The 26,530-nt window shown below is 50.1% G+C and overlaps 1 protein-coding gene across 1 annotated transcript in view; it reads left to right on the forward strand.

The window, feature by feature from the left end:
- Positions 1-26,530, forward strand: part of LOC138677283 (complement C3-like) — a 124,681-nt gene that overhangs the window by 40,618 nt on the left and 57,533 nt on the right. Inside the window, exons 20-21 of the mRNA XM_069767314.1 lie at positions 21,319-21,458; positions 21,976-22,182. Coding sequence (XP_069623415.1) covers positions 21,319-21,458; positions 21,976-22,182 — 347 coding nt within the window. The remainder of the gene's footprint in view (positions 1-21,318; positions 21,459-21,975; positions 22,183-26,530) is intronic.

A 26,530-nucleotide genomic window follows, 5' to 3' on the forward strand; every position in this document is an offset into this window, starting at 1 on the left:
AGGGGCCATATATTGGCCCCCTCCCAGATAAAGAACATGAGCCCTCAGCCTCCCCAGAAATGGCACATGCATAAGATGTGCCAATTTTGGTGCTTAGCCTTGCTGTTCCTACTTGCTCTGGTGCAGTGGCAAGTGGTGTAACATTTGTGGGGTTCATGTCAGCTTTGTAATGTCAGATGACATCAAGCCCAGGGGTTAGTAATGGAGAGGTGTCTAAAACGCTTCCATTACTAACCCCATAGTGAAAATTAAATAAAGTCACTCACAGAAAAAAAAAGTCCTTTAACTGAAATAACCACACAGAAAAAAAATCCTTTATTTGAAATAAACAGTCCCCACCTTATTTTACCCATCTATTACTGTAAAATTAAAAATAACAAAACTACATATTTGTCACCTGTCCACCAATAATCCATTTGTCCCGTGAAGCACATAACTCTGTTTTATCAGGATTGCAAGGCTGAGCGATGGCATGATGCGACTGCTCAGCCGTAAATCCACAAAACAGTGAGCTGAGCCTGAGAACCGCTGCCTGTGACCGATGGTAACCTCAATGATGTCACCACAAGGCACTGAGCTGCACTCTCAGGCTCAGCTCAGTGTCTCCTGGATCATGCCACCACTCAGCCATGCCATCCAGATGTATCAGAGTTGGAGCACGTCGTGGGACACATGGAAGATCATCTGACAGATGAGGAATGTGGTGTTTTCTTATTATTAATTTTACAGTAATAAATAGGTGAAATCTGGTGAAGAGTGTTTCTTTCAAAAAAATGAGTCTGTTTTTATTTCGAATAAAGGACTTTTCTCTGTGTCTGTGTTTTTATTACATTTGACTGTGGGTTAGTAATCGGGTTGTCATATAGACGTCTCTCCATTACTAACCTGTCAGCTGACATCAACCTCACAAATATTACCCCACTTGCCAGCGCACCAGAGAGAGTGGAAAAATGGAGACAGCCAGACAAAGCACCAGAATTGGTGCATCTAAAGCTGTCTGCTTTAGCCTGGCTGGTTGTCAAAAATTGGAGGACCCCCCTCAGTTTTATAAAATTATTTATTAAAATAAGTAAAAGAAAAACAGCATGGGGACCCTTCTATTTTTGATAATCAGCCAAGATAACACTGACAGCTGTGGGCTGCGTCCCGCAGCTTTTGGTTTTGCCTGTGCTGACTAGCTAAGGCTGGTTTCACACTTGCGTTTTTGTCTGCTGCGTTTTTTTTCAAAAAAACGCATGCGTTTTTTTCCCCTATATTTAACATTGAAAACGCATGCGTTTTTTTGTGTATGCGCTTGGTCGCGTTTTGCAACGCATGCGTTTTTTTACTGCATGCGTTTTTTTTCTAAAATGCTACTTGTAGTATTTTTAGAAGCGTTTTTTGGACCAAAAAAAAACGCATGCGTTTTCATGCGTTTTTTTTTGTGTCAAAAAATGCATTGGAGTCAATGGGGACGCATGCGTTTTTTGGTGCATGCGTTTTTTGCGTTAAAAAACGCACGCGTTTTTTTATTAAAAACACTGAAAGCACACTAATATGCCACCACCCAACGTAAAGGTGATAAAGGGATCCTAACTAGTGTTGAGCGATACCTTCCGATATCGGAAAGTATCGGTATCAGATAGGATCGGCCGATATTCAAAAAATATCGGATATCGCCGATACCGATACCCGATCCCAATGCAAGTCAATGGGACCAAAATATCGGAATTAAAATAAACCCTTTCTTGCCTTGTAGGTTCATTCTACATGAAGGAAAACAACTAAGAATAATGTAGGATGTATTGTGGGAGGTGGCGGAGACATTAAAGGCAATGAGGTTTAGCCCAATCAAATAGAATAGCATGTTTTTTTTTTTTTTTAAGACGTTCGGAGTGAAAAAGATATTGAGTATGTAAATTTTTTTTTATTTTGTCAGATATTGATGTTTCACTATTCCACGCCCTTCCCCTTCTTTTTTTTTCTTTTTTTTTTTTACTTTTCCCACACTTTCATCTTCATCATCATCAGCATCTTTGACATCAACTTCTTCTTCACCTTATTCATCTTCTTCTTCATCTTCTACCTATTTTTTTTTTTATTACATTCTTCATATTCATTTTATTCAACTATTATTATTCTTCCTATTCTACATATTCTTTTTATTCCACTGTTATTATTCTTCCTATTCTACTTCTTCATCATATTCTCATTTGTGACAGGCATTCCCGTAGTTGTTATCTATAAAAGTTGGAAGATTACACCTTCCGTTCTGCCAGTCACAAAAGTTACATTTGTCCACGTTCAGTTTGGCCTGCAGCATCAGGCTTTATCCAGGGGCACCACGAGGAGGAACGGACTCACCCCCATACACTGCTTAGTCTTCTTCTGCATATAATTTAGATAATATCTTTTGCTCTGATATTAAGTCTTATGCTTAATGTTCTTCTGCTCTTTGTTCTGCAGCCTCTTGTTCTTCTGCTTCTCGGTCTTCCATGTCGTCGTCTCCAGGGTCGTCGTCTCCAGTGTCGTCATCTCCGCCGTCGTCGTCTCAGCCGTCGTCGTCTCCGCCGTCGTCGTCGTCGTCATCGGGGTGGTCTTCCGGGTCGTCGTCGTCGTCATCGGGGTGGTCTTCCGGGTCGTCGACTTTAGGGTCTTCAACTTGGAAATGTAGCAGAAAGTACAAGAAGGCTGAGAAAATGCCAAGAACCAGCTGATGGAACTGGAACTCGGATGGCTACCCGAAGGTTCAAGAGCCTATGGAACTACCGAGGACCAGCTGACGTTACTGGAACCCGGTTACTAAGCAGGAGGTACCCGTGCTAAAAAGCACTACCAAGGACCGCCTGACGTTGGCGGAACTCGGATACCCAGAAGGAGGCACCTAAGCCAAAGGCTCTGCCCGGAACCAGCTGACGGTACTGGAACCAGGATGGGGAGCAGAAGGTACAAGAGCAAAAGACACTGCCGAGAACCAGCTGACGGTACTGGAACCCGGATGGGTAGCCGAAGGTCCAAGAGCCAATGGAACTACCGAGGACCAGCTGACGTTACTGGAACCCAGTTACTAAGCAGGAGGTACCCGTGCCCGAAAGCACTACCAAGGACCACCTGACGTTGGTGGAACTTGGATACCCAGAAGGAGGCACCTAAGCCAAAAGCTCTGCCCGGAACCAGCTGACGGTACTGGAACCAGGATGGGGAGCAGAAGGTACAAGAGCAAAAGACACTGCCGAGAACCAGATGACGGTGCTGGAACCAGGTGGTGGACCTGAAGGTCCACAGGAGAGGAGAGAACAGCTAGGCCGCGAGGCAGCCGCAGTTACCGAACCCCAACAGTCCTACAGGGGGAGCTGGGCCTACTGGCACTACAGAACCAGCCTTGACTACCAGTTCACGCAACCCACATTGGAAGCTCCTAAACTGGAGGCACCCTGGAGTTGGCTAACCCGACCGCACCACGACCGGGCAAGCATAGGCGTCTCAGTGAGCTTGACACAACCCGGAAACAGCTGGCGGTGCTGAAACCAGGCTTGGCACGAGGGAGTACCTGTGTCAAGAACACTGCCGAGAACCAGCTGGCGGTGCTGGAACCCAGATGCGTTGCCCCAGTGTGCAAGAGCCAATGGCACGACCGAGGACCAGCTGACGGTGCTGGAACCCGGTTACTAAGCTGTAGGTGCCCGCGCTTAAAAGCACTACCAAGGACCGCCTGACGTTGGCGGAACTCGGATACCCAGGAGGAGGCACCTAAGCCAAAGGCTCGGCCCGGAACCAGCTGACGGTGCTGGAACCAGGTGGTGGACCCCAAGGCCCACAGGAGAGGAGAGAACATCTAGGCCGCGAGGCAGCCGCAGTTACCGAACCCCAACAGTCCTACAGGGGGAGCTGGGCCTACTGGCACTACAGAACCAGCCTTGATTACCAGTTCACGCAGCCCACATAGGAAGCTCCTAAACTGGAGGCACCCTGGAGTTGGCTAACCCGACTGCAACACGACGGGGCAAACATAGGCATCTCAGCGAGTTTGACACACCCCGGAAACAGCTGACGGTGCTGAAACCAGGTTTGGCACGAGGGAGTACCTGTGACAAAAACACTGCCGAGAACCAGCTGGCGGTGCTGGAACCCAGATGCGTTGCCCCAGTGTGCAAGAGCCAATGGCACGACCGAGGACCAGCTGACGGTGCTGGAACACGGTTACTAAGCTGTAGGTGCCCACGCTTAAAAGCACTACCAAGGACCGCCTGACGTTGGCGGAACTCGGATACCCAAAAGGAGGCACCTAAGCCAAAGGCTCGGCCCGGAACCAGCTGACGGTGCTGGAACCAGGTGGTGGACCCCAAGGCCCACAGGAGAGGAGAGAACAGCTAGGCCGCGAGGCAGCCGCAGTTACCGAACCCCAACAGTCCTACAGGGGGAGCTGGGCCTACTGGCACTACAGAACCAGCCTTGACTACCAGTTCACGCAGCCCACATAGGAAGCTCCTAAACTGGAGGCACCCTGGAGTTGGCTAACCCGACTGCAACACGACGGGGCATACATAGGCGTCTCAGCGAGTTTGACATACCCCGGAAACAGCTGACGGTGCTGAAACCAGGTTTGGCACGACGGAGTACCTGTGACAAAAACACTGCCGAGAACCAGCTGGCGGTGCTGGAACCCAGATGCGTTGCCCCAGTGTGCAAGAGCCAATGGCACGACCGAGGACCAGCTGGCGGTGCTGGAACACGGTTACTAAGCTGTAGGTGCCCGCGCTTAAAAGCACTACCAAGGACCGCCTGACGTTGGCGGAACTCGGATACCCAGGAGGAGGCACCTAAGCCAAAGGCTCGGCCCGGAGCCAGCTGACGGTGCTGAAACCAGGTGGTGGACCCCAAGGCCCACAGGAGAGGAGAGAACAGCTAGGCCGCGAGGCAGCCGCAGTTACCGAACCCCAACAGTCCTACAGGGGGAGCTGGGCCTACTGGCACTACAGAACCAGCCTTGACTACCAGTTCACGCAGCCCACATAGGAAGCTCCTAAACTGGAGGCACCCTGGAGTTGGCTAACCCGACCGCACCACGACGGGGCAAGCATAGGCGTCTCAGCGAGCTTGACACAACCCGGAAACAGCTGACGGTGCTGAAACCAGGCTTGGCACGAGGGAGTACCTGTGACAAGAACACTGCCGAGAACCAGCTGGCGGTGCTGGAACCCAGATGCGTTGCCCCAGTGTGCAAGAGCCAATGGCACGACCGAGGACCAGCTGGCGGTGCTGGAACCCGGTTACTAAGCTGTAGGTGCCCGCGCTTAAAAGCACTACCAAGGACCGCCTGACGTTGGCGGAACTCGGATACCCAGGAGGAGGCACCTAAGCCAAAGGCTCGGCCTGGAACCAGCTGACGGTGCTGGAACCAGGTGGTGGACCCCAAGGCCCACAGGAGAGGAGAGAACAGCTAGGCCGCGAGGCAGCCGCAGTTACCGAACCCCAACAGTCCTACAGGGGGAGCTGGGCCTACTGGCACTACAGAACCAGCCTTGACTACCAGTTCACGCAGCCCACATAGGAAGCTCCTAAACTGGAGGCACCCTGGAGTTGGCTAACCCGACTGCAACACGACGGGGCAAACATAGGCGTCTCAGCGAGTTTGACACACCCCGGAAACAGCTGACGGTGCTGAAACCAGGTTTGGCACGAGGGAGTACCTGTGACAAGAACACTGCCGAGAACCAGCTGGCGGTGCTGGAACCCAGATGCGTTGCCCCAGTGTGCAAGAGCCAATGGCACGACCGAGGACCAGCTGGCGGTGCTGGAACACGGTTACTAAGCTGTAGGTGCCCGCGCTTAAAAGCACTACCAAGGACCGCCTGACGTTGGCGGAACTCGGATACCCAGGAGGAGGCACCTAAGCCAAAGGCTCGGCCCGGAACCAGCTGACGGTGCTGGAACCAGGTGGTGGACCCCCTAGGCCCACAGGAGAGGAGAGAACAGCTAGGCCGCGAGGCAGCCGCAGTTACCGAACCCCAACAGTCCTACAGGGGGAGCTGGGCCTACTGGCACTACAGAACCAGCCTTGACTACCAGTTCACGCAGCCCACATAGGAAGCTCCTAAACTGGAGGCACCCTGGAGTTGGCTAACCCGACCGCACCATGACGGGGCAAGCATAGGCGTCTCAGCGAGCTTGATACAACCCGGAAACAGCTGACGGTGCTGAAACCAGGCTTGGCACGAGGGAGTACCTGTGACAAGAACACTGCCGAGAACCAGCTGGCGGTGCTGGAACCCAGATGCGTTGCCTATTAAAGATTGTCTTCCTAGAGCCCCAACTAGCGGTGTTGGAGCTAAGGGTAAGCAGGGGGAGCAGAGTGTAGGCCGAAGCCTGCACTGGAGGCAGCTTTGTGTCTGCGTTGCGTTTGCAGGACACTTTGCCGGCTACACAGTGGGGGAACAGCTGGCGTTGCTGAACCCCACTAACACAATGGCGTGTGTTTTTCTCTGTGCAGCTAGCACTTGCGGTCAAAAACTAGCGATGTTAGAGCCCATGTTGAAGCAGGAGGAGGAGGAGAGGAGCAGAGTGTAGGCCGAAGCCTATTTGAACCAATTTCAAAGGAAACCTTTAACCCCCCCTCAGGTGTTACAAAGTACAAGAGACACACCTTGTGCAGTATTAATGCTGCACAAGTGAAAGGTTGCTCTATTAATTTGTCTACTTGCACACGCTGAATGAAAGTCGTACACAATTTAGCCCATTCTACAGTCAAACTGTAGTGGATGCGTGACTTGGCTTTTTAAGGAGACGCAGCACAGGTGTCCCAAATAACGCCTTGGTGCTTGGCGCAGCTTCCTGAGCGTTGTTATTTGCTGTACAGGAGTCTGCGCTCTTGTGTTATCCCTTGGCAATGCCCTGTTAGAGCTGCCCGTCTTATGACCTCATTTCATGTTGGCCGGTGCGGTTAACGATGGCCATAAATCCCAGACCCACAGTGCCTTTTCATAAAGTCACACTGCGGTGCTGTGATTCGTGGCCTTGAGCAGTAAATATTTTGGCTGCTCACACACATCCTTACACCTGCTTCAGACTGGGCGGCCTCTGCTGATCCCTTCTCGCATGCCGCGGCCATGAGGCTGCATAGTCTGAAGAAGGCGGAAGGAGATGAGTTAAGACAGGTGAAGATATGCACTGCTCGTGCCCATCAATCACACCCTCGCAGTCAAAATAAGACAACGAGGAGCATTGTTTCAGGCAGGGCGGACGCACAGGCGCAACAAGCCAACCAATGATGTCAGAAGACGGGAAGCGCTACCAAGGGGGGTGCTGCGTATCATTAGAAAGGAAAGTCACACCTCAGGGACAGTGGAATGGTCTCAATGAGACACATTTTGTACGTTTTGAGTTCCACGTGGGCAAGGACAAAAAGTCAGCCATCTTGTACAAATGCAGCAGTACTGCTGTACAAGGTGGCTGTTATACATAGAAACACCTGGGGGTGGGGGGCAGGCTCCCTTCAATTTCAGTTTATGTGCCTGCGTGGCGTTTGCAGGACACGTTGCCAGCTACACAGCAGGGGAACAGCTGGCGGTGCTGAACCCCACTAACACATTGGCTGGTGTTTTTCTCTGTGCAGCTAGCATGTCCGGGCAGAAACTGGCGTTGTTTGAGCCCAGGGTCAGCAGGAGGAGGAGAGGAGCAAAGTGTAGGCCGAAGCCTGCACTGGTGGCAGCTTTTGGTCAGTTGTGCCAGCGTGGCTTGTGCTGGACACGATGCCGACTACACAGCAGGGGAACAGCTGGCGGTGCTGAACCCCACTAACACATTGGCTGGTGTTTTTCTCTGTGCAGCTAGCATGTCCGGGCAGAAACTGGCGTTGTTTGAGCCCAGGGTCAGCAGGAGGAGGAGAGGAGCAAAGTGTAGGCCGAAGCCTGCACTGGTGGCAGCTTTTGTTCTGTTGTGCCAGCGTGGCTTGTGCTGGACACGTTGCCGACTACACAGCAGGGGAACAGCTGGCGTTGCTGAACCCCACTAACACATTGACTGGTGTTTTTCTCTGTGCAGCTAGCAGTTCCGGGCAAAAACTAGCGGTGTTTGAGCCCAGGGTCAGCAGGAGGAGTAGAGGAGCAGAGTGTAGGCCGAAGCCTAGTTGAACCAATTTCAAAGGTTACCTTTAACCCCCCCCTCAGGTGTTGCAAGGTACAAGAGCCACACCTTGAACAGCATTAATGATGCACAAGTCAAAGGTTGCTCTATTTAATTTTGCTCCTTGCACACGCTGAATTAAACACGTACACTATTTAGCCCATTATACTGTCAAACAGTAGTGGAGGCGTGACTACTAGTCTTTTTAAGGAGACGCAGCACAGGTGTACAAATTTACACCTAGCTGCTGTGCGCAGATTCCTTACCGTTGTTATTTGCAGTACAGGAAACTGCGCTCTTGTGTTATCCCTTGGCAATACCCTGTTAGTGCAGGCCGTCTCATGACCTCATTTCATGTTGGCCGTTGCGGTTAACGATGGCCATAAATCCCAGACCCACAGTGGCTTTTCCTAAAGTCACACTGCGGTGCTGGGATTCGTGGCCTTGTGCAGTAAATATGTTCGCCGCTCACACATGTCCTTACACGTGCTTCAGACTGGGCGGCCTCAGCTGATCCCTTATCGCATGCCGCGGCCATGAGGCCGAACAGTCAGAAGAAAGCGGAAGGAGGGGAGTGAAGACAGGGGAACATATGCACTGCTCGTGCCCATCAATCACACCCTCGCAGTCAAAATATATGAGACAACGGAGGGCGTTGTGTCGGGCAGGGGGGACGCACAGGCACAGCCAGCCAACCAATGATGTCAGGAGACGGGCAGCGCTAACAATGGGGGTGCTGCGTGTCATTAAAAAGGAAAGTCACACCTCAGGGACATTGTAATGGTCTGTAATGAGACACATTTTGTACTTGTTGAGTTCCACGTGTGCAAGGAGAAAAAGTCAGCCACCTTGTACAAATGCAGCAGTACTGCTGTACAAGGTGGCTGTTATACATAGAAACACTTGGGGTGGTGGGGGGCAGGCTCCCTTCAATTTCAGTTCATGTGCCTGCGTGGCGTTTGCAGGACACGTTGCCAGCTACACAGCAGGGGAACAGCTGGCGGTGCTGAACCCCACTAACACATTGGCTGGTGTTTTTCTCTGTGCAGCTAGCATGTCCGGGCAGAAACTGGCGTTGTTTGAGCCCAGGGTCAGCAGGAGGAGGAGAGGAGCAAAGTGTAGGCTGAAGCCTGCACTGGTGGCAGCTTTTGGTCAGTTGTGCCAGCGTGGCTTGTGCTGGACACGATGCCGACTACACAGCAGGGGAACAGCTGGCGGTGCTGAACCCCACTAACACATTGACTGGTGTTTTTCTCTGTGCAGCTAGCATGTCCGGGCAGAAACTGGCGGTGTTTGAGCCCGGGGTCAGCAGGAGGAGGAGAGGAGCAGAGTGTAGGCCGAAGCCTGCACTGGTGGCAGCTTTTGGTCGGTTGTGCCAGCGTGGCTTGTGCTGGACACGATGCCAACTACACAGCAGGGGAACAGCTGGCGGTGCTGAACCCCACTAACACATTGGCTGGTGTTTTTCTCTGTGCAGCTAGCATGTCCGGGCAGAAACTGGCGTTGTTTGAGCCCAGGGTCAGCAGGAGGAGGAGAGGAGCAGAGTGTAGGCCGAAGCCTAGTTGAACCAATTTCAAAGGTTACCTTTAACCCCCCCTCAGGTGTTGCAAGGTACAAGAGCCACACCTTGAACAGCATTAATGATGCACAAGTCAAAGGTTGCTCTATTTAATTTTGCTCCTTGCACACGCTGAATAAAACACGTACACTATTTAGCCCATTATACTGTCAAACAGTAGTGGAGGCGTGACTACTAGTCTTTTTAAGGAGATGCAGCACAGGTGTCAAAATTTACACCTAGCTGCTGTGCGCAGATTCCTGAGCGTTGTTATTTGCTGTACAGGAGTCTGCGCTATTGGGATCCCTTGGCCATGCGCTGTGAGCGCTTCCTGTCTTCTGACCTCATTTAATGTCGGCCGTTACGGTTAGCGATGGACATGAATCCCAGACCCACAGTGTGTTTTCAAAAAATCACACTGCGTGGCTGGGATTCGTGGCCTTGTTCAGTAAATATGTTTGACGCTCACACATGTCCTTACACCTGCTTCAGACTGGGCGGCCTCATCTGATCCCTTATCGCCTGCCGCGGCCATGAGGACACCCAGTCTGAAGAAGGCGGAAGGAGATGAGTTAAGACAGGCGAACATATGCACTGCTCGTGCCCATAAACCACACCCTCGCTGACAAAATAAATATGACAACGAGGGGCGTTGTTTCTAGCAGGGCGGATGCACAGGCGCAGCCAGCTAACCATGATGACAAAAGACGGGAAACGCTACCAAGGGGGGTGCTGCGTATCATTAGAAAGGAAAGTCACACCTCAGGGACAGTGGAATGGTCTCAATGAGACACATTTTGTACATGTTGAGTTCCACGTGGGCAAGGAGAAAAAGTCAGCCACCTTGTACAAATGCAGCAGTACTGCTGTACTAGGTGGCTGTTATACATAGAAACACCTGGGGGGGTGGGGCCAGGTTCCCTTTAATTTCAGTTCATGTGCCTGCGTGGCGTTTGCAGGTCACGTTGCCGGCTACACAGCAGGGGAACAGCTGGCGTTGCTGAACCCCACTAACACATTGGCTGGTGTTTTTCTCTGTGCAGCTAGCACTTCTGGGCAAAAACTAGCGGTGTTTGAGCCCAGGGTCAGCAGGAGGAGGAGAGGAGCAGAGTGTAGGCCGAAGCCTGCACTGGTGGCAGCTTTTGTTCTGTTGTGCCAGCGTGGCTTGTGCTGGACACGTTGCCGACTACACAGCAGGGGAACAGCTGGCGGTGCTGAACCCCACTGACACATCACCTAGTGTTTTTTCTGTGTAGACAACACTTCCAGGTGGCAACTGACAGTGTTGAAACCCAGGGAATCAAAGAGGAGCAGAGTGTAGGCCGAAGCCTGCAGTGGAGCAAGTTGAAAGGGAACCTTCAACCCCCCCCCAGGCATTTGTTGCTGAAAGAGCCATCTTGTACAGCAGTAATACTGCACATGGAAAATGGTGGCTCCGAAAATTATGCTCCTTGCAAACGCTGAAGTACACACTCATATAATGTGTCCCCTCACACCGTCAAACCATCCCGGAAGTGGGACTTTCCTTTGTAATGTGACACAGCACAGCCGTCATTCCAACCCCCTTGGTGCCGGGCGCCACCTCCTCAACGTTGTTTGGTTCTGTCACGGAGCCCGCGCTGTAATGTTATCCCTTGGCCATGCACAGTTAGCGGTGCCCGTCTTCTGACATCATGTAGGTGTCAGGCTGGCAGTGCCTGTGCGTCCAAGCTGCCCGAGATCCAACATTGCAGTGTCATCTAATGTAGTCCCACTGCGGGCCAGGGATCCATGGGCATGCGCAGTGCATATCATCGCCTCTCACTCACCTCCTTCCTGCTTCTTCAGACTGTGCGGCGTCACGGCCGTGGCATGCTATTAGGGATCAGCTGACGCCGCCTAGTCTGAAGAAGCGTGAAGAAGGGGAGTGAGAGGCTAGTATATGCACTGCGCATGGCCATGGATACCAGGCCCACTGTGGGATCACATTAGACGACACTGCGAGGTGTGATTTCGGGCAGCGTGGACGCACAGGCGCAGCCAGGACGACAACAAATGATGTCAGAGGACGGGCAGCGCAAACTGTGCATGGCCAAGGGATAACATAACAGCGCAGGGTCCATGACGGAATCAAACAACGCTAAGGAAGCAGCGCACGGTGCCAAGGGGGCAGCAATGACGGCTGTGCTGCGTCACATTACAAAGGAAAGTCCCACCTCCGGGACGGTTGGACGGTGTGAGGGGACACATTACATGAGTGTGTAGTTCAGCGTTTGCAAGGAGCATAATTTCAAGAGCGACCTTTCCCTTGTGCACTATTAGTGCTGCACATGGTGGCTCTTTCAGTAACAAACGCCTAGGGGGGGGGGACAGGTCCCCTTACATTTTAGTTGTGCCAGCGTGGCGGTCGCATGACACGTTGCCGGATACACAGCTGGGGATCAGCTGATGTTACTGAACCCCAATAACAGAGGAGCGACTGTTGACTGTGCACACAGCACTTCCAGGCACCAACTGGCGGTGTTAGAGCCCAGGGACAGCAGGAGGAGCAGATTGGAGGTATTGCCGCACACACAGCTGGGGATCAGCTGACGTTACTGAACCCCAATAACAGAGGAGCGACTGTTGACTGTGCACACAGCACTTCCAGGCACCAACTGGCGGTGTTAGAGCCCAGGGACAGCAGGAGGAGCAGATTGGAGGTATTGCCGCACACACAGCTGGGGATCAGCTGACGTTACTGAACCCCAATAACAGAGGAGCGACTGTTGACTGTGCACACAGCACTTCCAGGCACCAACTGGCGGTGTTAGAGCCCAGGGACAGCAGGAGGAGCAGATTGAAGGTATTGCCGCACACACAGCTGGGGATCAGCTGACGTTACTGAACCCCAATAACAGAGGAGCGACTGTTGACTGTGCACACAGCACTTCCAGGCACCAACTGGCGGTGTTAGAGCCCAGGGACAGCAGGAGGAGCAGAGGAACAGAGTGTAGGCCGAAGCCTGATTGTAGCAAGTTGAAAGGAAACCTTTACCCCCCCCCCCAAGACGTTTGTAGCTGAAAGAGCCATCTTGTGCAGCACTAACGATGCAAAAGGAAAAGGTGGTTCTTTTAATTATGCTCCTTGCAAACACCGAAGTAAACACTAAAAATGTGTCCCTTTATACCGTTAAACCGTTCCGGAGGTGCGAATTTCCTTCGTAATGGGACACAGCACAGCTGTCATTCCTATCCTCTTGATGCCGTGCGCTGCCTCCTCAGCGTTGTTTTAAGCTGTCACGGAGCCTGCGCTGTTCTGTTAGCCCTTGGCCATGCCCAATTAGCTCTGCCTGTCTTCTGACATAATTTGGTGTCAGGCTGTCAGTGCCTGTGCGTCCACGCTGCTCCAGATCCCACCTCGCAGTCTCGTCTAACGTAATCCCACTGCGGGCCTTGGAACCATGGGCATGCACAATGCATAACCTCGACTCTCACTCCCCTCCTTCCCTCTTCTTCAGACTGTGCGGTGTCACGGCCGTGGCATGCTAGGGATCAGCTGACGGCGCACAGTCTAAAGAAGGCGGAGGGAAATGAGCGAGAGCCCGAGGGGAAGATATGCACTGCGCATGCCCATGGATCCCAGGCCCGCAGTGTGACTCAATCAGAAGACACTGCGAGGCGGGATCTCGGGCAGCGCGGCCGCACAGGCGCAGCCAGCCTGACACCAAATTATGTCAGAAGACAGGCAGCGCAAATAGGGCATGCCCAAGGGATAACAGAACAGCGCAGGCTCCGTGACAGCTTAAAACAACGCTGAGGAGGCAGCGCATGGCACCAAGGGGGTAGGAATGACGGCTGTGCTGCGTCACATTACGAAGGAAAGTCCCAGCTCCGGGACGGTATAACGGTATCAGTGAACACATTTTATAAGTGTTAAGTTCTGCGTGTGCAAAGAGCTAAAAAAAAAGAGCTACCTTTTCCTTGTGCAGCATTACTGCTGCACAAGATGGCTCTTTCAGTAACAAACTACGGGGTGGGGGGGACAGGTTCCCTTACATTTAGGTTGTTGTGCCAGCGTGGCGGTCGCAGGACACATTGCCGGCTACACAGCTGGGGATCAGCTGACGTTACTGAAACCCAATAACACTGGGTCGTATGTTTTTACTGTGCAGCCTGCACTTCTGAGCCGCAACTGGCGGTGTTGGAGCCCAGGAATAGCAGTTCAGGTGGTAGAAAGATGAACACAGCAGGAGACCTGGATGACACCCAATTACTTAATCAGGCAGAGGAGTGGCAAATTCCTGCGAGATCCAGGCCTGGTTCATTTTCAGGAAAGTAAGCCGGTCAACGTTATCGGAGGATAGTCGCATGCGACGGTCTGTTAGTACACCACCTGCGGCACTAAAGACACGTTCCGATAAGACACTAGCCGCAGGGCAAGCCAGCACCTCCAATGCATACTGGCTTAGCTCTGGCCATGTATCCAGCTTAGAGACCCAAAACTTGAACGGGGAAGAGCCGTCTGGGAGTACAGTAAGAGGGCAAGCCATGTAGTCTGTCACCATCTGACGGAACCGTTGCCTCCTGCTGACTGGAGCCGCCGGTGATGGTGTAGACATTTGGGGCGGGCACACAAAAGTGTGCCAGAGTTGTGCCATACTGGGCTTGCCTTGGGCAGAGGCACTGCTTCTGCTCCCTCTTTGGGCAGAGCCTCCCCCACTGCCTCGACGCACTGAGCTGCTTTGTAAAGCACTAGCAGCACTCTTCTCAGTTTTACAGGAGAAGATGATGGAATTCACCAGTGTGTCGTGGTACTCCCGCAATTTACGCTCCCGGGTCAACGCAGGGATGAGGTTTTGGACGTTGTCCCGGTAGCGAGGATCGAGGAGGGTGAACACCCAATAATCAGGCATGTTGAGAATGTGGTCGATGCGGCGGTCGTTTCTCAGGCACTGCAGCATGAAATCCACCATGTGCTGCAGAGTGCCAACTGGCCCAGAAACGCTGTCCCCTGCTTGAGACATGATCTCTGCCCGCTCGTCATCACCCCACCCTCGCTGTACACACTGACCACTGGACAATTGTGTCGCTCCCTCCTCTGGACGGAGCTCTTCCTCCTCCATTGACTCCTCCTCATCCTCCTCACAAATTGGCCCCTGCGTACCCCTTTGTGAGGAACCACGTGGCGCTGACTCTCCAGAAGCTGATGGAAAAGGTGACTCCTCATCCTCCACCTCTTCCACCACATCATCCCTTAACCCTTGCAAAGTTTGCTGAAGCAGGCAGATAAGGGGGACAGTCATGCTGACTAGTGCATCATCTGCACTTGCCATCCGCGTGGAATAATCAAAAGGACGCAAAACCTGGCAGACGTCCTTCATAGTGGCCCACTCTGTGGTTGTGAAGTCTGATCGGCGCTGACTGCGACTTCTTTGCGCCTGAAGCAGCTGGTACTCCATAACTGCTTGCTGCTGCTCACACAACCGCTCCAACATATGTAACGTGGAATTCCACCGGGTAGGTAGGTCACATATGATGCGGTGTTCCGGAAGGCGGAATCGGCGCTGCAGAGCAGCAATGCGGGATCTGGCCAAGCTGGAACGCCGCAAGTGAGCACACTCTAGGCGGACCTTGTGCAGCAGGGCATCAAGATCCGGATAGTCCCTCAGAAAACTCTGCACAACCAAATTGAGCACATGTGCCAGACATGGGATGTGAGTGAGGTTGCCAAGGGCCAAAGCTGCCACCAGATTTCGGCCATTGTCACACACTACCATGCCTGGCTGGAGATTCGCTGGCAGTAACCACACATCGCTCTCCTGCTTGATGGCATTCCAGAGCTCCTGCGCTGTGTGGCTTCGATGCCCCAATGAAACTAGTTTCAAGACGGCCTGCTGACGTTTGGCCACGGCTGTGCTCATGTCGGTCATAGGTAAACGTTCACGGGTCCATGTGGAGGTGGACTGTGACGGATCCTGCAAAGAGGAATCAGAGGAACTGGTGTAAGAGGAGGAGTCGATGCGTACAGACTGGATTCCTGCAATCCTTGGAGTGGGCATGACACGTCCTGCGCCACTCGCACGATCTGTACCTGGCTCAACAACATTAACCCAATGGGCAGTGAGGGAAACATATCGCCCCTGTCCATGCTGACTGGTCCACGCATCGGTGGTGAGGTGGACCTTGCTACTGACGGCGTTCAGTAGCGCATGTTTTATGTTTGCCTCAACATGCCTGTGCAGGGCAGGGACAGCCTGCCTGCTGAAGTAAAAGCGGCTGGGCACCTTGTACTGTGGGACTGCCAATGCCATCAAGTCACGGAAGCTGTCAGTCTCCACCAGCCTGAACGAGAGCATTTCCAGGGACAACAGTTTGGCAATGCCTGCATTCAGAGCCTGTGCTCGGGGGTGGTTGGCCGAGAATGCCCGCCTTTTCTCCCATGCCTGGACTACCGATGGCTGTAGAGTAGACTGGGAGTGTGAGGATGACTGGGAAGGTGGTGCTGTGGGTGGAATTACACTAGGTCTCTGGACAACAGTGGAGGAAGAGGCAACACGAGATGAAGAGGTGGTAGCTGCCGCTGTTGGTTGGCCTACGTCTTCACTGTGTTTCTGTAACTCCACCGCGTGCCTGTTCCGCACATGTTTCCACATATTTGTGGTATTGAGGTTGCTGACACTTTTACCTCTTTTTACTTTCTGATGACACAGCTTGCATTTGACAAAACAAATGTCATCTGCAACTGTGTCAAAAAAGGACCAGGCACTGCAAGTCTTGGGAGCGCCCTTTTTGGCTTTGGAAAGAGACAGGCTCCTAACGGGTGCCAAAGTGGAGGCTACAGGCTCCGCAGTCTTCCCCCTCCCTCTCCCTCTTTGGCCCGTAAGGGGAAGCTCTTCCTCAGAGCTGCTCCCACCACCTTCCTGTTCCTCACGCCACGATGGGTCAAGGACCTCATCATCTCCACTACCCTCTGCCACCAACTGCTCCTCCTGGGTAGTCTCGGCAGCACAGTACGCATCAGAAAGCGGCACCTGAGTTTCATCATCAGATGCGTACTGCGCTGTGGTCACCGGAGGCACTGGCCCACCTGCCTCTTCAGAGTCAGAGAGATAAAGCTTTTGGGCATCACTGCACACTGCCTCTTCTTCCATTTCTCCAATGCTGCTTGGCTGGCCCCCTGTTTCCAAGCCAAGAGATTCAGAGAACAGAAGTAGAGACGGCTCCTGTCCTGGGCTCTCTGACTGCCTGGCCAATTTGGCAGGTGGTGAAGAGACAGATGGCTGCTCTCCAGTGCTCTGTGCCTGAGAGGATGTGGCACTAACTGAAGTCGATGCCGAGGCGTTAGCTGCCATCCACCCGACAACGGCTTCAATTTGGTCTTCACGTAGCAGCGGTGCACGGCGCTCTCCGACAAAGCTGCGCATGAAGGACTGTTCCCTGCTGAAACTGAGTGACGACGAGTCACCGGCGCCCGCAGCAGGCACAGAATCACCACGTCCTCTCCCTGCTCCTCTCCCTGCTCCGCGCCCACGCCCACGTGCCTTACTCCCTGCCCTCTTCATCTTGGTTGACAGATAAAGATAAGCAGAAAAGTACTAAGGCCTTAGTGTGCTTATTCCTGAAATGCTCCTCCTAACAGGTGTAAGAAACACTAATGTTGTAAATTGTGGACTAAACTTTATTATTTTTCAAATGTGGCCTACACAAGTGTTAAGTTGTGTTTGGTGAACTTAACTTTTTTTTTGGTGCAGATCGGGCTACAGAGCTAGTTTAAATCACACGGAGACCGTGTAGACAGCCGTAAACGGCGCTGCAAGGCCAAAAAACCCTCCTCTCGGTTATTCTATATAGTGTTTTTCCACTATTTAGCTGGATACGAGTGGAAAGACACTAATAGGAATTTTTTTTTTCAAATTTTAAACTGGCTGCACTATTTGAAAAAAAGGAAATTGTTTTTCAAGGTATGAGGCAGTAACGCACCCTGAGCTGAATCCAACCGGCTATGGCTGCACACAGACTACAGGGCGAGCTGCGCTCACACAGAGACCGTGCAGACAGCCGTAAACGGCGCTGCAAGGCCAACAAACCCTCCTCTAGGTTATCCTATATAGTGTTTTTCCACTATTTAGCTGGATACGAGTGGAAAGACACTAATAAGAATTTTTTTTTTCAAATTTTAAACAGGCTGCACTATTTGAAAAAAAGTAAAATTTTTCTCAAGGTATGAGGCAGTAACGAACCCTGAGCTGAATCCAACCGGCTATGGCTGCACACAGAATACAGGGCGAGCTGGGCTCACACGGAGACCGTGCAGACAGCCGTAAACGGCGCTGCAAGGCCAAAAAAACCTCCTCTAGGTTATCCTATATAGTGTTTTTCCACTATTTAGCTGGATACGAGTGGAAAGACACTAATAGGAATTTTTTTTTTCAAATTTTAAACTGGCTGCACTATTTGAAAAAAAGGAAATTGTTTTTCAAGGTATGAGGCAGTAACGCACCCTGAGCTGAATCCAACCGGCTATGGCTGCACACAGACTACAGGGCGAGCTGCGCTCACACAGAGACCGTGCAGACAGCCGTAAACGGCGCTGCAAGGCCAAAAAACCCTCCTCTAGGTTATCCTATATAGTGTTTTTCCACTATTTAGCTGGATACGAGTGGAAAGACACTAATAGGAATTTTTGTTTTTCAAATTTTAAACAGGCTGCACTATTTGAAAAAAAGTAAAATTTTTCTCAAGGTATGAGCCAGTAACGAACCCTGAGCTGAATCCAACCGGCTATGGCTGCACACAGACTACAGGGCGAGCTGGGCTCACACGGAGACCGTGCAGACAGCCGTAAACGGCGCTGCAAGGCCCAAAAACCCCCCTCTAGGTTATCCTATGTAGTGTTTTTCCACAATAGAGCTGGAGACTGGTGGAAAAACACTAATAGGAAATTTGAGAAAAAATGTGCAGCAGGCTGCACTAAGAGCAAAAAAGGACAACTGTGTGAGGCAGTGTGAACCCCCCCTGAGCTGAATACAACCGGGTATATGGCTGCACAGAGACTACAGAGTGAGCTGCACACACACACAGAGACCTTGCAGAACGCTGTTAAAACAGCGCTGCAAGGCAAGAGCAAGGTGAACAGTGAAGAACACACAGCGTTTTGCTAAATTAGCCTTTGGAAAGGAAAATAAAGCAATTAGCTAGCTCGATTGGCCCTCAGTTAGAACACAGCGTCCTGTCCCTAACTGAAATCACAGCAGAGTGAGCGCAAAATGGCGGCAGCGTTTTTTATAGTGCAGAGTGACATCATTTCAGCAGCCAATCCAAGCCTTGCCAGTACTTACATGCCCACCATGCTAAACAGGATGTGCCCACACTTCCAATCATTCCTCATTGGCTGCTGCGTTCAGTTTGAATTCTGGGAACTTCCGATTCCGGTATCCGATACGCGGGAAGTATCGGAATTCGGTATCGGAATTCCGATACCGCAAATATCGGCCGATACCCGATACTTGAGGTATCGGAATGCTCAACACTAATCCTAACCCTACCCCTAACCCTAACCCTACCCCTTTATGGTTAGGGGTAGGGTTAGGGTTAAGGTTAGGGGTAGGGTTAGGATCCCTTAGGGTTAGGGGTAAGGTTAGGGTTAGGGGTAGGGGTAGGGTTAGGGTTAGGGGTAGGGTTAGGATCCCTTAGGGTTAGGGTTAGGGTTAGGGGTAGGGTTAGGAACCCTTTAGGGTTAGGGTTATGATCCCTACCCCTAACCCTACCCCTACCCCTAACCCTAACTATTTCTGTTTATAGTGGGTTTTTTACTTTTTTTTAATGATTGGCAGCTGTCACACATTTCTCAGCATGCGTTTAAAAAACGCAAACGCATGAAAAAACGCATGTAAACGCGGTAAAACGCCGCGTTTTTTACACCACATGTAAAAACGCATGCGTCAAAAAAACGCAGCGTTTGCATGCGTTTACATGCGTTTTTTCACCATGCGTTTTTTTGCGGTTTTTACCGCAAAAACGCACCCAAAAAAACGCAAATGTGAAACCAGCCTAAAACAGAGGGGATCCCAGGCTATTTTTTAATTTTATTTATTTATTGCACTGGCGCCTTCTGATAAATACTCTCATCATCATACACCTGCTGTCGCTGCTATCAGCGAGACTGAGTGCATGATGATGATTAGTACTCTCATCAGCCGACTCCTGTGACCGGCGGTAACCTTTTTACCGCCAGTCACAGCTGTTGGCTCACACGCTGTCATCTGTATGACCGCCTGGGAACCGCAGGGTTTTGACAGGCAGTAACGAATCTACCCTCGATCAGAGCTGTGTTTATCACACTGACAAACAGAAGACAGCGTGAAAAAACATTGGATGTTTGGACTACTGAACCTGAACAGCAGCATGGACTTCAAGGAGAAGTCCATGTTCGAAGTCTGTGCATGGACTCTAGGTGTACGGTATGGACCCCGAACTTTACTGTTCTGGTTTGTCCATCTCTAAGGCTTAGTTAGATTGCAATGGGGTGCCTGTCGGCAAATTGTAGACAGTTACTAAAGTAATAACATCTATCAGAATTGTGTTTGCAGCTCTCATGTTTGGTGAAAAAATGTAAAGTATTATAAAGTGGTACATTGGAGTCCGAGTGTCATCAGTGTTTCTGATCTGATTTTCGTCAGTGTTTGGTCAGTGTTTCAGTTTATACCATCAGAGCTTCAACAGTGGTTTTCACTTATGGAAAATTAAATAAATTGCAAAGCTTTTCCTATTAATTGTAATGTGTTAATACCTTTGCAATGCTGACTAATAAAGTCCCAGATGAGCTCAATGGTAGACCATAATAGCAAGCTTAGGCTATGCAGTCATTCTTTCTCATCTCTACTCCTGACCAATCTCCAACTATTTCAGCATCAAAGACATAAGAAAGACTCTCTGAAGAAGAGGAATGATCTCCATTCCATCCTCCATTATTCTCTCTCTGTGCACCATAATAACCTTTGAGAACTGTCTTGTGAGGTCATTGGAGAACTTGTAGATGGATGTACGGCTCTTAGCCCTATGTTGTGCAAATGCCTTCTGATGGTTTGCGCAGATGCTGGTGATGGCTTAGAATTAGTATGTGATGTCCATTTTCACTTGCAGGTCAGAATGGATCACTTTGCACCAGATTTCTAATCTGACGATCTGTCCATGCAGATGTTCACCCAGTCACTGGGCCATGCTATGTTAAAACGGTGCTAACATCTTGGCCTACCTACATCACATTTTGCCAGATGTCGAAACCAAGGTCTCAAAGTTCAAGGGATCTGTCCATCTCAATTTACGGCAACTGTTGATAACTGGCATGTCAAAAAACAGGAGGCATCACACAATCATCCCACAAGAATTGATCAAATTTTTGAGGTTTTATCTGGCTAATAATAATTTGCTTTCAATTTGGCTTGAATGCCTTTCCCACAAAAAGATTAGAGCTACAGTAGGTGCTTGAAAATTTGATCATTTGAAGATTCGAGCAAAACCTTCTACTGTCACCGATGTGCATAACCTTAGGGCTTGTGCTTCTTGCTGTTGCAATTTCAGTGTTGAGGAGTGTATTAAAAAAACTCGAATTGTGCCAAATGACAGATTTAGTCTTTGCTGCCTCTGTGATCATCCAAACTGGGTTTGACATTCTCGTTTGCTTTTGTCTTGTCTGGACAGGAATCTGTGTGTCTAAACCACATGATATTCAGGTGATGATGAACTTCTTTATTGACCTGAAGCTTCCATATTCCGTGGTGAGAAATGAGCAAGTAGAGATCCGGGCGATTCTCTACAATTACGGCAACAGTGAAATTAAGGCAAGTGAAAAACATGGAATAAATGTCAAAGAGTAAATAAATTTTATTGTATTTTTATTATCCTCCAAGCATCGCAAAATTAAAATTTTTCAGACTGTACTTCATTGCCTTATTTTTCTTTTTTCTCTCCCAATCACTATTCTTCAGTGCTGTTTCAATGACGAAGTTGTGCTACTTTTTAAGCTGCTTTTAACTGCTGCTCAGAAAGATCTGTGTACTACATCCAAACAGTCTGTATATGGGACTTTCTGAGCCTCTTTGCTCCCGACCCATGTATTCATATAGGGGATTTCATAACCCGGGCTGTTTGAATATATTGTACGAATCTTGCTGAGCAGCTTCTACGGGAGCTTAACCTGGAACAGCAAGATAGTGTTTGGGTAAAAAGTAAGCAATTAAAAAAATCCTATCTTTCAAAGCCCAGACAATAATTTTGTTTAAAAAAATTGTATTTACTCTTTAAAGGATCCTACATCTCTTACATCTTAGCATGGTCCTCTTGTTTTCTTTATTTTAGGTGCGGGTAGACTGGACCTACAATGAGAATTTCTGCAGTTACTCTACTTCCAAAAAAAAGTATCGTCAAGAATATAAGATCCAACCTTCTTCATCAGTGGCTGCTACCTTTGTCATTGTGCCATTAAACTTGGGAGAGCATGACATCGAAATAAAGGCGGCGGGACAGTTTGTATCTGATGGTGTGAAGAAAAAGCTGAAGGTCGTGGTAAGTAATAAATCCTGGTAATATTCCTCAATGCTCTAGAGCTTAAAGTAGGGTAATGAATTGGACAAATTACAACCATGATTATTATTATTAAAATTTATTTATATAGCACCATTAATTCCATTGTGCTGTACATGAGACGGGGTTACATCAAAATACAAATATCACTTACAGTATACAAAACTAACAATGACAGACTGATACAGAGGGAGATGACCCTGCCCTTGCGGGCTTACATTCTACAGGATTGTGGGGAAGGAGACAGTAGGTCGGGGGTTGCGGTAGCTCCGATGATGTTGAGGTGGTCATGTGGTCATTACAGGTTGTGGGCTTTCAGGTTCCGTTTGAAGGATCCAAATGTGGTGGATAACCCGACGTGTTGGGGCACAGAATTCCAAATGATGGGGATATTCAGGAGAAGTCTTGAGGCAATTGGGTGAGGAGCAAATAAGCGTGGAGGAGAGAAGGAGGTCTTGGGGGAAACCAGAGATTACGTGAGGGAAGATACTGAGAGATTAGTTCTGAAATATAAGGATAAGAAAGGTAATGGATGGCTTTGTAGGTCAGTGTTAGTAGTTTAAACTGGATATGCTGGGAAATTGGGAGACAGTGAAGGGATATGCAAAGAGGGGAAGCAGGAGTCTAGCGAGGAGAGAGATTAATTAGTCGGGCAGCAGAGTTAAGGATGGACTGGAGGGGTGCGAGAGTGTTAGAGGGTAGGTCACAAAGGAGGATGTTGCAGTAGTCGAGGCGGGAGATGATTAGGGCATGCACAAGAATTTTGGTAGAGTGAGGGTTGAAGAAAGGACGGATTCTGGAAATATTTTTGAGCTGAAGGTGACAGGAGGTGGCGAGAGCTTGGATGTGCAGTTTAAAGGACAGGGCAGATTCAAGGTTTACTCCGAGCGAGGCAGCGGATTACTGGGACCGGGGAAAGAGAGAATTCAGTTATTGTGACAGATAGGAAAGATGTGCGAGATGGAGGAAAGATAATTAGTTTGGTTTTGTCCTCATTGAGATTGAGGAAGTGAGAGGAGAAGAAGGATATGGCTGATAGACACTTTGGGATTCTGGAGAGCAGAGTGGTGACAACTGGGCCAGAGAAGTAGATCTGAGTGTCATCGACATATAGATGGAACTGGAAGCCATAGGACTTTATGAGTTGTCCCAGGTGAAGGGTATAGATTGAGAAGAGAAGAGGTCCTAGGACAGAGCCTTGAGGGACACTAACAGAGAGGGGGCCAGATGAAGAGGTAGTATGGGAGTAGGAAATGCAAATTGTCCAGTTTGTGAGGTATGAGGAGATCCAGGATAGGGCAAGGAGAGGAACTGTAGTAGGAGGCAGTGGTCAACTGTGTGGAAGGCAGAGGACAGGTCTAGAAGGAGTTGCATATAGAATTGTCTGTTAGCTTTGGCTGTAAGTTAGTCATTCGTAAGTTTGGTCAGGGCAGTCTCAGTGGAATGGTGGGGATGGAAGCCAGATTGTAGGCTGACAAAGAGACAGTTAGATGCAAGGTGAGAGGAAAGTTCAGCGTGGATATGCTGCTTAAGTAGTTTGGAAGCAAATGGGACAAAGATATGGGGTGGTAGCTGGACATGGAGCTCGGGTCAAGGGAAGGCTTTTTGAGGATAGTTGTGATTGTGGTATGTTTGAAAGAAGGGGGAAGGTACCAGAAGTTAGTGATAAATTGAAGATATGGGTTAGGGATGGGATTAGTGTAATAGTGAGGTTAGGATGGGGTCAAGTACAAAAGTGGTGACGTGTGATTTGGAGAGAAGATGAGCAAGCTGTCCTTCATTGATTTTGGAGGGAAGTTATGGGGTTAGGGCATTTGTAACGCCCACAGGGTGTGACAAGGTATAGTGGACTCACTAGACCACTGATGGTGCAGTGGTGGCTGTATACCCGATTCTCAAAAGACAGGAGAGTGGATCTCATAAACCAAAAGATATTTATTAACAAGGTAAAAACAAAAAGGGAAAAGGTGTCAGAGGGACAGAACTTCTGGATCACAACACTGTACCACATAGTGGAGCATCGGGCAAGGTGTACCCCTATACAGGGATTCCCCCGTCACAACACCAGGTGTCATGAATGCCGCGAATCCAGGACCAGAGGACAACCCGTATTGACAAACTAGCAACACTGTAGAATACTTGGACCTGCTGGTGGAGAGAATCCCAGAAGCTCCATGAAATCCAGAAAGGTTGATCCCACCAGTAGCAGGGTCTGGAGGGTTCCGTGAGGAGAGGCAAGACAACTTGGAGTGGGAACCGGAGAGATCAGAGGAGTCCAGGATGGGAATCGCCGGAAGAGGACTCTGTGAAAATAGAGATGTAAGTAAAGTGCAGAGCACAGCAGAGCGTGGCCTGAGGCTGAGGCAACAATCCAGAGAATGAAAACATTGCCCAGACACCTCCCTTGAGGGGAGGATGCTTTTTATGCACAGAGCATCATAGCACAGACAGCAAACAGGTGCAGGAAGCGGGGCACGGCTCCTAAGAGCATTTCCAGGAGACCTGCCAAGAGGATGCAGGTTCTTAGCAGAGAAAGGAGCCGCTGATCGTCTGGAGCCACGGACAGGGTGAGTAAGGCTGTGTGATATGCGCCGGTCTCCCTGCGCAGCAGAGAACAGACCTGCAGCTGAGGGCATGACAGAATTTGTCTGGCACACAAAGGGGTTGTGGTGGTCAGACAACAAAGACTTGCCTTGTTTGGTCTATCTTATTTTTGAAGTGTGTGGCAAAGACCTCAGCAGAGATTAAGGAAAGTCGGAGGGGGCAGTGGTGGGCAGAGGAGGGCGTAAAAGGCGTTGAACAACTGTTTAGGGTTGTGGGATAAAGAAGATATGAGGGATGTGAAATAGGCCTGTTTAGCAGAGGTTAGAGGTGATTTGAATGCAAGTGTTGCTTGTTGGAGTGCAGTGAAATCATCTTGCAAATGCGTTTTCTTCCAACGCCGTTCTGCAATTCTGGATACTTGCCAAAGCTTTTTAGTGATGTTATTGTGCCAGGGTTGTCTATTGATTCATCACACTCTCCTATGCATGACAGTGGCGACCGAGTAGATGGCTGATGCCAGAGTTGCATTGTTGAAACTAGTGGCATTGTCTGTGTCGTGGAGTCAAGCTATGGAGGACAGTGGAGGACAGTGGCTGAATAGAGTCAGAGAGTGTGCGAGGGTCTAGATGTGAGGTTTCTGCGGGGGTACACATGTTGCTGGACATGGGTGACAGGTATCGAGGAGAGTGATGAGAAAGTGAGGTGGTCAGATAGAAGGAGAAGGGAGGTGGTGAAGTTAGATAGGGACCAGAAATGGGTGAAGACCAGGTCTAATGTGTCCGTCTGTGTGGGTGGCTGAGGAGGACCACTGAATAAGTCCAAAAGATGAAGTAAGTGACAGGAGCTTGGAGGCTGCTGACTGGTGGTTGTCAGTAGGGATGTTGAAATCACCCATGATGCTGGTGGGAATGTCGACAGAAAGAAAGTGAAGGAGCCAGATGGAGAATTGGTCAATAAAGGCAGTGGTCGGGCCCAGAGGTCAGTATATGATGACCATTTGGAGGCTGGGGAGAGAGTAGATGCGGGCAGAGTGGACTTGAAAAGAGGTGAGGATAAGGGAGGATAGAGGTGGAATTGGGTTAAAACACAGTTGGAAGAAAGTAGAAGGCCCACTCCTCCACCATGTCTGTTGCAAAGACGAGGAGTATGGATGAAATGGAGGCCGCCGTAACATAGTGCAGCAGGGTAAGCTGTGTCAGAGGGTGTCAGCCATGTTTTGGTGAGGCCCAGGAAGGAAGTTTACGAGAGGTAAAGAAGTCATGAATCACGTGGAATTTATTGCAGACGGAGCGGGCATTGCAAAGTGATCCAGAGAGGGAGCAGGGTGGTGGGCTTCAAGGGCACGGATTTGAGGTGGGCAAGATTTCGGGTGTTTAGGTTGGGCTGGGAGCAATAGAAGGGGGTAATAATGGGAGGTATGAGCTGTGGGGGTCCAGGATTGGGAGATATGTCGCCAGCAGTGTGGATAAGCAGAGAGAGACAGAGCAGGTGGGAGAAGGAGAGTGGGCGGCTTGTTTTGTGTTTTATTAGGAGAGATCTGAGGTTGAGGAGCAGGTCAGCGGAGGAGGTCAGGTGGGGAGGCAGGAGGGAAGGAGAGATTATTACTTAGTTACAGGGTGCTGGGGTTTGGGGATAGCGAAAGAGAGTGGGGAGTAATAGGAGCCAAAACTGTTAGAGTGTATGTCAGCATGATGAGTAAGTGTGATGGAAAGGGAAAGAAATTTAGTACATTTATTAAAAGTGGTTAGTCTTAACTTCTGTTCACTTCTGGCTCATTTCTGGGAGA

Source organism: Ranitomeya imitator, chromosome 4 (assembly GCF_032444005.1).
Source record: "Ranitomeya imitator isolate aRanImi1 chromosome 4, aRanImi1.pri, whole genome shotgun sequence".
Lineage (NCBI taxonomy): Eukaryota > Metazoa > Chordata > Amphibia > Anura > Dendrobatidae > Ranitomeya > Ranitomeya imitator.